The 9,296-nt window shown below is 58.0% G+C and overlaps 1 protein-coding gene across 1 annotated transcript in view; it reads right to left on the bottom strand.

Annotated features, from left to right (window-relative positions):
- Window positions 1-5,415: 5,415 nt before the first annotated feature.
- GAL3ST2 (galactose-3-O-sulfotransferase 2) overlaps window positions 5,416-9,296 on the bottom strand; it is a 14,843-nt gene continuing 10,962 nt past the window's right edge. Inside the window, exons 2-6 of the mRNA XM_012558421.1 lie at window positions 8,857-8,953; window positions 8,527-8,629; window positions 8,078-8,164; window positions 6,345-6,612; window positions 5,416-6,234 (exon numbers count right to left, since the gene is read on the bottom strand). Of these exons, the coding sequence (XP_012413875.1) occupies window positions 5,416-6,234; window positions 6,345-6,612; window positions 8,078-8,164; window positions 8,527-8,629; window positions 8,857-8,953 (1,374 nt within the window). The remainder of the gene's footprint in view (window positions 6,235-6,344; window positions 6,613-8,077; window positions 8,165-8,526; window positions 8,630-8,856; window positions 8,954-9,296) is intronic.

Here is a 9,296-nt window from a genome sequence, read left to right as displayed (position 1 = left end):
TCACAGCAAATGTGGACATGGAGATGATAGACCCATTTGTCAGCTCAGGTCCTGGGAGACCTGCTGGGATTAGCTTACTGGGGTATGGGGGAGGGGCAGGCGGAGGCAGGGAGTGGGGGTCCCTGCAGGGCTGATCTTGTCCCCACAGAGGAGAGGAGTTGGGAGGGGTTGGAAATGGTAGGCTGTGCTCAGAAATTCTAAGAAAGTTCAGGCAGAGCCATGGGGTCCCCTGCACCTGGAAATAGCCTGCCCTGGTGTCCCCATGCTCGGTGTGGCCCGGAGCTCCAGGGCCGAGGGGCCTGCCGTCCTGGCGGTGGATTGCTCATGGAGACCGAGGGTCAGGGCTGGCCCCTGCGCTCAAAGATCTCGGAACAGCATTTCATGGTAGCCCCACCTGCCTCCCCCAGTCAGACTAAAGAAAACAAAGGGTTTGAAATTCCCACTTGAATGTATTTTATTGGACCAGCCCCCACTCCACAAGGCCCCACAGGGAAAGCTGGGGTAGGAGGTGGAGTCCCCTCTGGGAGCTTGCTGCAGAAGCCTCCCTGTGAGGGGTACCCGAGAGCCCCAGCCTGCAGCCCTGCCCTGAGGAGCCTCAGCCCTCTGTGCTCATTTAGGGAAGGCGAAGTAGCCCCGAGCAGAACCCTAAATGCCAGCGACGCCAGCGGGACAGGTACACAGCCTGCAGCCTGCAGAAGCGGGCAGGGGGCCAGGCCACCCTGGGCTCGGAGACAGACCAGCTGGTCAGTTCCTCACTGCACAGGGAGGAAACGGAGGCCCACCCCGGGGTCAGGGCTGCAGACACTCAGAGCCTCCTTGCCAGGGCCACGGCTTTCCACAGAGCTCCAGAGGCCCAGGGGAACCCTTGCTGGCTCTGCCACCTCACTTAAAACGCCAGGGCTTTAAGAGAAGCAGAGCCTTCCCCAGCCCAGAGCCCAGACGGGGTGGCAGCTGAACCAGCAGCAGCTCAGGACCGGGCTCTGTCTGACCCGTCCACTGCTCCCAGGCATCCTCTCATCCCATCCTCCTCTCTGTGGCCACCCAGAGCCCCAGCCCTGGGAGGGGAGAGGGAGGGAGGACGAACCCACTTTCTGGGGAAGGACTTGGATGGTACTTACACCCACGGCCCAGGGCCAGCCGGCCTCCTGAGGAAGGAGGGCACCCATGGCCCAGGGCCAGCCGGCCTCCTGACGAGGGAGGGCACCCACGGCCCAGGGCCAGCCGGCCTCCTGAGGAGGGAGGGCAGTCTGTCCAGTAAAGCCCCAGGGATTTCTTGTCAGAGGAGAGTGGTGGGGACACCAAGGACAGTTAGCACTCTCTGCCAACCGAACCAGACTGAGGGGAGGGGTCCCCCTCCCTTCCCCTGCCCCCACAGGGAAGCAGGGCCTCCAAGACCCCCATCATCTGTGTGAAGAACTCGTGTCCACCCTCAGGTGGCTGACCTAGAGGGGCCCACAGATATGTTTGTTCCCACTGCTCTGTGTCTTTGCATGTTTTTAATTAGTTGCTAGTTTTTTTTTCTTTTTAATGGGGAGATTTCACATAAAAATCTCTATTTCCATCTTCCCTGGAAAAATCAGGTCAGTAGGTCTCCCAGGCTTCCCCTACCCCCAACTGGCATCACTGCCTGGGACCAAGCGGGGCTGGGGTGCCCCCTGCATGAGCACACACACACTGTTACCAGTTGAACTGTGTCCCCCAAAAAGGTATGTGGAAGTCCTAACCCCTGTACCTGTAAATACAACCCTGTTTGGAAACAGTGCTTTCTTTTGTTATGTTAATGAGGTTGTATCTGAGTATGGTGGGTCCTAAACCTAATCCTGTCTGAGTTATTAAAAGGGCAGAATAGACACAGAGGGACACACAGGGGCAGGGACAGATTATCCTATAAGCAATGTGAGCACAGGCTTACTTGTGTTTACTTAATAATCTGTGATGCACAAATTCACCTGTTTTTCACATCGAAGTACCTTGCTGATTGTAAACTAGTGTATCCCGTGCTTACTGGTTGGTCCCCCAGCACAGGGGAAGACGCCACGTGAAGACGGACATGCCTGGCAGGTGCATCACACGCCCAGGGTCCATCAGCAGCTACCAGAAGCTGACACGGACAAAGGAAGCCCTCCCCGCCCCGAGCCACACCCTGAACTTGGACTTCTAGCCTCCTGAACAGTGAGAAAACAAATTCCTGCTCTTTGAAGTCACCCCATGTGGCATTATTTGTTATGGCAGCCTCAGGAAACTCAGACACACACCTCTGCCCCGTCATCCCCGGAGCCCGGCACACCCAGGTGTATCACCCGCCTGTGCATTTGAGGTTGAGTCGGCTGGTCTGAATGCTGTGAGGAAGGAACCATTTCCTTGTTGCTCCTTAAGGAGCGGGCAGCTCCCCACCCTCAAGGCCCCTCGTCCACTCGTCCATGGCTGCTCCCGTCTCCCCGCCCCCAGACAGGCAGCTCTGAACTGATGACTCTGAGCCCCAACATGACGAATCAGGCTCAGAAATGCCATTTCTGAAGGGCATTTCCACCAGACTGTGCTCCAAGGTCGTTAACTGCTTAGCATCTTGGAGTTTTAAGCATTCCTTTTTGATGAACAACCTAGATGGGTTGTTTCCAAAATTCTCTACCACAAATGCCAACACGTGATTTCACAGTCTGACAAACATTGCCTGATTTCCCTCCAGAAAAGTGGTATCGGTTTATATTCCTGTCAACCTCGAACACAAAAACAAAACTGATACTGAATTTACACTGCAATTTAATTTCCTTGATTCCTGTGCAGCTGAGAATATTATCGTTTTAGATTTTGTGCTGTTCACGGGGCTGCAAGCGAGGTGCCAGCCTCGGTCTGACTTGTTCTCTCCCTGATAACATCTCTGTATTTAGGACGATCCAAGTTTTCTCGCTGGCCTTGGATTGACAGCTGCCCACTGCATTGGTTCCTGGTGGCTGCCGTAACAAAGCACCACAAAGTGGGGAGCTCATGAGAACAGAAGTTTAACCTTCTCCCAGTTCTGGAGGCTGGACATCCGAATTCAGAGTGTCAGTAGGGCCACGCTCTCTCTCTGTGTTGGCGCCAAGGGAAGACCCTTCCTTGTCATGTCCAGCTTCCAGTGGCACCGGGAGTTCCTTGGCTTGTGGTTGCCTCTGTCCTCACATGGGAATCTCTCCTGTCTCTGTCTCTGTCTCTGTCTCTCATTTATATGGCCACCACTCACGTGGGATTAGTACCCACCTCTTATGGTTTGAATTATGTCCCCCAAAAAATGTGTGTATCAGTTTGGCTAGGCCATGACTCCCAGTATTACGTGGTTGTCCTCCATTTTGTGATTGTAATTTTATGTTAAAGAGGATTAGAGTGGGATTGTAACACCCTTTCTAAGGTCACATCCCTGATCTAAGGTAAAGGGAATTTCCCTGGGATGTGGCCTGCATCACCTTTTATCTTACAAGAGATAAAAGGAAAGGGAAGCAAGCAGTGAGTTGGGGACCTCATACCATCAAGAAAGCAGTGCCAGGAGTAGAGCGAGTCCTTTGGACCCGGAATCCCTGCATGGAGAAGCTCCTAGTCCGGGGGAAGACTGATGAGAAGGCCGACAGAGAGAGAAAGCCTTCCCTTGGAGCGGATGCCCTGAATTTGGACTTTTAGCCTACTAGGCTGTGAGAAAATAAACTTCTCTTTGTTAAAGCCATCCACTTGTGGGATTTCTGTTATAGCAGCACTGGATGACTCAGGCAGCACCCTACTCCGGTACGGAGCCCTGGTGGCGCAGTGGTTAAGAGCTCAGCTGTTAACCAAAAAGTTGGCAGTTCAAATCCACCAGCCACTCCTTGGAAACCTTATGGGGCAGTTCCACCCTGTCCGGTAGGGTTACAGTGAGTCAGAGTCAACTCGACACCAACAGGTTCGGTTTTTTTTTCCTACTCTGTTATGGCTTCATACTAACTAATAATATATTCAAAGACCCTATTTCCAAACAAGATCACATTTATGGGTTCCAGAGATTAGGACTTCAACATAAATTCTGGTGGGGGGACACAATTCAATCCGTAACACCCATGGGAGCTAAGGTCCTGTTTTCTTTAGGAGTTGGTTGATCCTGCCTGATGCCCACTGAGCTCACTGGGGCTAAAGAACTTGAGTCTTTCTTCAGCTCGGGACAATTTTTTCTTGTTTGACTAGTTTCTTATCCATCCCCCTTTCTGGCCCCCTGGGGCTCTTGTCAGCCACATGTTGACTCACCCTGGCTCTGCTTCCCTTACCCACTTCCTCCTGGGACTCCCCTCTGTGCTGTCCCTGGGCTGAGGATGGCTGCCCCTCGGACGAGTCCCCTAGCCGACCCCAGCTATCAGCGGTGAGTGTCCATCTACTCTTCACTGTCTCTATTCCAGTTTTTGGAAGCCATTTCTTCGATCTCCAAATGCTCTCTTATATTCTAAGATTGAGTCATGGTAATATCTCTTCCTAAAGTCACCTCCATTAAATCGGCATCCCAGGGAGCCACCTACTCTATCTGGGGTGCTCCCCTCTTTGGAATGCTGATTCCCCTTAAAAGCCCAGAGGGTTTCCCTCCATCATCCTCTTGTGGGGATACTCCCAGACACATGAGTACCCTTAGCAGGTCATGGGCCCCGCTGCAGGCGTCTCAGGGTTAGGGGGCCATACGGCCAGATGGAAGGGAGGGGCTTCCCCCCTCTAAGCTAAGCCTCCAGGACAGCGTGTGGGGGCAGCTGCATTCCTCGGTTGCTCCAGGCACCCTGCTTTTTCCAAGGAGCGGTGCTGGGTGTGGCAGGGGCGGATAACCCGATAAACAAGGTATGCACGGGCCCAGTTGTGCCTTGCCACCAATCTGCAGCGCACAATCAAAGATGTGGTGAAACCCATATGAAATTGTTCCCCACAGATTAGCAAGTAAACACTATCAAGCCTGTCTGTAGCTTGCTCAATGCAGGCCGGTGCCTACCATGCTTACTGGTTAATCCGACCCTGGGTGTGGGCCTCTGCACCACCAGCAGGGTCCCAGCTGCCAGAGGGCATGTCCTCCCAGGACCTCAGCCCCAGGTGCCCACGCCCCTCCAGATCTCCTGGGTCTGAGTTCTTTCAACGGATAGTGTGTGAATGAGTAGCTAGCTCTTGCTCAGTTTCGTATCTTTTTAAGACTCGTCAGGTAGACGCTCCATGAGGCAGCACATCCCGGGCCACGTGCATGCTGTCCTAGATGGAGGGCCTTCACCTAGGAGGTTATGGGGGGGCCCACAGGGGCCCCATGGGTGCCTTCACCCTAAAGGGCAGCAGTCTGGCCAGGTCCGGATCTCCCAATTGCCCAGAGCCCTGCTCCGAGCACCAGGCGGTGCCTCCACCTTGGGGCATGGAGGTAGAGGCGTCGTCCCAGGGGCCTGCCCCCAGCCAGCCCTACCCCTCCAGGAACGGGATCTTCTTAGGGGGCTTCTCCGGGAACTGTAGGGCGTACAGGTGAGCCATGTACTGGAGCTCGGGCATGGCCATCCTCTGACAGAGCTGCAGGGTTGCGTTGTCCAGGCCCAGCCGCAGGGTGTAGCCCAGGATGTCAGCCTTCCCGGACTGGTAGGGCTTCAGCTGCAGGTCCTTGATCTGCGATTCGTTCTTGGGCACCCCGTCCTGCACGCACAGGTCCATGAGCTGGCGCCGCCGCACCTGCAGCAGTGCCACCTGGCTGCGCAGCCGCTGCGGACCCAGCTCTGCTTGAATCCTGGCCCAGAAGGTGCGGTTGAAGTGCTGGTAGAGGCGCCAGTCGAGCGCGCACCACTGCTTGGCGCGCTCCTGGTCCTGAGGAGTCAGGCTCGTGACACTGCGCTGGCTGCGAAAGTTTAGCTTGAAGTAGACCACGTCGTCCAGCGTCCAGCGCAGGGCGTGGCTCAGCAGCACCATGGACTCATCGAAGTACTCCGCAATGAGGATCAGCTGGAAGTGCCGCTCCACCTCCGCGATGCGCGCGCGCACGTAGGCCTCCTCGGGCCAGGCGTTGTTGTCGAAGCCGAAGTCGAACCACATGTTGTTCCTGGCGTAGACATTCTTCGGGTCGGTGCTCTTATTGTAGTAGGTCCACGGTGAGGCCAGGAAGGTGCTCAGGTTCCTCGGAGCCTGGAAGGCGGGCGCGTAGCCTTTGTAGTAGGCGAAGGAGGACTCCAGCTGGAAGACGGGGTTCCGGATGACAGAGAAGTAGAAGGTGTCCTCAGGCATTACTTTCTGCACCTGTTTGGGGACAGAGGCAGAGGGTACACCTGAGCCCAGTGCCAACACCTGCCACGGTCCCTAGGAGGCTCCACCCCCTTGGCCGAGAGGCCCCGCCCCTGCACCCGCACCTCTGGCAGGTTGAATCTCAGGTGGTTGCACAGGATGTTGAAGCGTCTCTGCTGGCCGAGGCCCTTCTCCTGTCTGCCCTCCACGTAGCCGGCCAGGAAGAGCGAGGGGTAGCCCAGGTGATAGTTTGCGCCTCCGGGCAGCGCGACCGACAGGTTATGTGTCTCCGCAAAGCGGAAGAGCACGTTGAGCATGGTGGTGCTGGCCGTCTTGTGCGTCTTGAGGAACATGACGTTGGTGACGGGCAGCTTTGCGGCCCCCTGGAGCAGGCTGGGGGAAGAGAGCACGCAGGGCCCGTTATGGAGGCAGCGCATGCCCCCACCCGAGACCCCTAGTCCTGTGCCTCCAACGCAACAGTACTCCAACCCAGCAACCCCAACCCTGCACCCACAAACCCTGTGTCCCCAACCCTATGCCCCCAACTCAGCAGCCCCCCAACCCAAGACCCCCAGCCTTGTGTCCTCAACCCTGTGCCCCAACCCAACAGCTCCCCCAACCCTTGCCCCATCCATGCTTCCTTCAACTCAGTGACCCCCCAAAACTGCAGCCCCAAGGGACCCACTGGGCACAGGAAGGGTTTCCTCCCTCTGTCCTCTGACTGGAAGTAGGGGAGGGGAGTCACTGCTTGAGGGGCTCCCACCCCCATAGAGATGGAGACGCAGCCCAGCTCACCACTCCTCTCCCTGGATGTCTTCCTGGGCCCCCAGGGCACCGGCCTGGCTCTCAGCTGCACCCTGACACCTGCCCCCCCACACACACCTCCAGCCTTTCTTAGCTGACACTTCCTGCAGGACAGAGTGGACACTGGTGCCCACTCCTGTGGGCAATCACAGCACCACACAGCTGTGCACCTCTGGCCTGGAGCCCCAAGCCCCCCTAACCTGCCCCTTGTGGTCCAGGGGTTCTGGGATGCGGGCACTCTGGGTCCCCGTGTCTGGCATCCAAGCCCATCCTCCTGCCCCAATGCAAGGCCACTGAGGGTGACCAGCTGCCCTTGGGGCATCCCCCCACCAGCTTGGCCCAGAGGGTGTTGGCACCCACTCCCTCCTGTGGACATCCCACTGGAAGGGGAGCTGGGTGGGGGCTGGGCCGAGAGACCCCCCAGCAGGCCAGACCTGGTGGCACTGTTGGGCTGTGGGGGTGCGTGGAGCTCCCAGATGGGCACTGACCTTGGTCGTCTAGACGGCATCCCTGGGCCAAGCCGGCCTGGCCCCCTCTGTTCCCAGAGCCTGGAGGAGAACCCAGAGGCTAGTCCTGCCCCTAGCGCTGCCTCCCAGCACCCAGCGCCCTCCAACAATCCCAAGGGCCAGCCCCCACCTCCGAGAGGAGACCACAGGAGGCTGGCCCTGCCTCCCGTGGAGGCTCTGTGACCATCCATTCAACAATCAGTGACCTTAGGGTCCTGCTGTGGCAGCCTCGCTCAAAGGCCCACGCAGCACCTCTGGCACCCCTAAAATGTGGGAAGGGGGACAGGAGGGCAGGAGGGAGAGGAGCGCCTCAGGAGGATAATGGGTCCCAGCAGGTGAGGGTTCACGCCTCCTCTGATAGAGGCGAAACTGAGGTGCAGCAGGGAGGTGTGAGCCGCCAGGTCACCCCACCAGTGCAGGTAGGGGCCGCTGAGGCAGGCGGGCTCGACGTCCTGGCCCTGCTCCCAGGGCCTGCTCCAGGGCTGTCAGGGGCAGGGGACACGAGGGTGGTGGCCTCCCAGATCCTCAGGGCCAATGGCAGGACTTACGGTATGAAAAACCTCATGTCCAGGTGCAGAAAGCCGGCCAGCAGGAGCAGGGTCAGGACCAGGAGGATGACAGTGCCCTGGAAGTACCTGTGGGCAGGGAGAGTCCCAAGTCAGGGGCACGAGGGGGCAGCTCCACACCAGCTCCCACCTCCTCGGTCCTGCGTCAGACCCTGGGTCCGCAGGTCACGTGCCCCAACACAGGTCGGACTTCCCACCACCATGTGATACTGGGGTTGAACACCCCCTGTGTGCCTGGGCAGGGCCGGAGAGGGGACCAGGACAAGCACGAATCAGATCCTGACCCCCCTCAGCCACCCAACCCCCTGCCCATAGCACAGGAGCCAGGAGAAGCCGAGCGGCTGGCCCAGCCCCACACGAGGAGTCGAGCGGAAGCTGGGCAGGCTGACGGGGGTGGAGGGGAGAGCAGATCAGAGACGCTCAGCCCTCACAGTACCCGCCAGGAGACCAAGTGACACCCGGAGCTCAGCACATCAGGGCTGCAGAGGACGGCCCAGGTGATGGTGGCAGGGACAGGGGCCTGGATGGCCTGGCCTGGATGCCAGGAACTCAGCAGGTGTGCACAGGCAAAGGTCCCTGCCCCAGATGCCTGAGGAAATTCACAGCAGCTCCCCCCTGCTCTCTCCCCCTCCCTCCGTTCCAGCCACCCCCTCTTCCTTGCTGTTCCGACCTCAGGCCTTTTCAAGTGCTGTGCTTTGACCCGGAGCACTAGTTCTTCACACAGCTCACCCACCTTGGTCTGACCTCTGCTCACTTCTCACCTTCCCCAGGGGGCCTCCCTGACCTCCAGGCATGAAATGCTGGCCCTCCCTGCCTTGTGTTTCCCTCAGCCTCATGGCCATCCGATAGGTCCGCCCACTAGCGGGCAAGCCCCAAGAGCATGCTGACATCCCCTGGGGAGAACAGCTGGCACATGCTTGATGTTCAGTTCATAGTTGCTGAATGAATGAATGAGTGAAAGAAGGCAAGCACACATACCCACCCCACCCCCGAAGGCCTCAGGTTTGAGCTGGCGTGAGGTGGAGGGGAGGGTTTCCACCTGGCGGAGCCAATTGTTGAGACGGGACAGGCAACGGGGCAGGAGCAGGCTGAGAGTGAGGGATACACTTGCTGAGCGTGAAACTCGCTGGGACATCTCATGGGGACACCCAGCAGCCAATGAAAAGGGGTCTGGAGTTCAGGAGGGACTCTGGGGCTGGGA

The sequence above is a fragment of the Trichechus manatus genome, unplaced genomic scaffold (genome assembly GCF_000243295.1).
Source record: "Trichechus manatus latirostris isolate Lorelei unplaced genomic scaffold, TriManLat1.0 scaffold00165, whole genome shotgun sequence".
In the NCBI taxonomy this organism is placed as follows: domain Eukaryota; kingdom Metazoa; phylum Chordata; class Mammalia; order Sirenia; family Trichechidae; genus Trichechus; species Trichechus manatus.
This window is presented reverse-complemented; position numbering and strand designations above follow the sequence as displayed.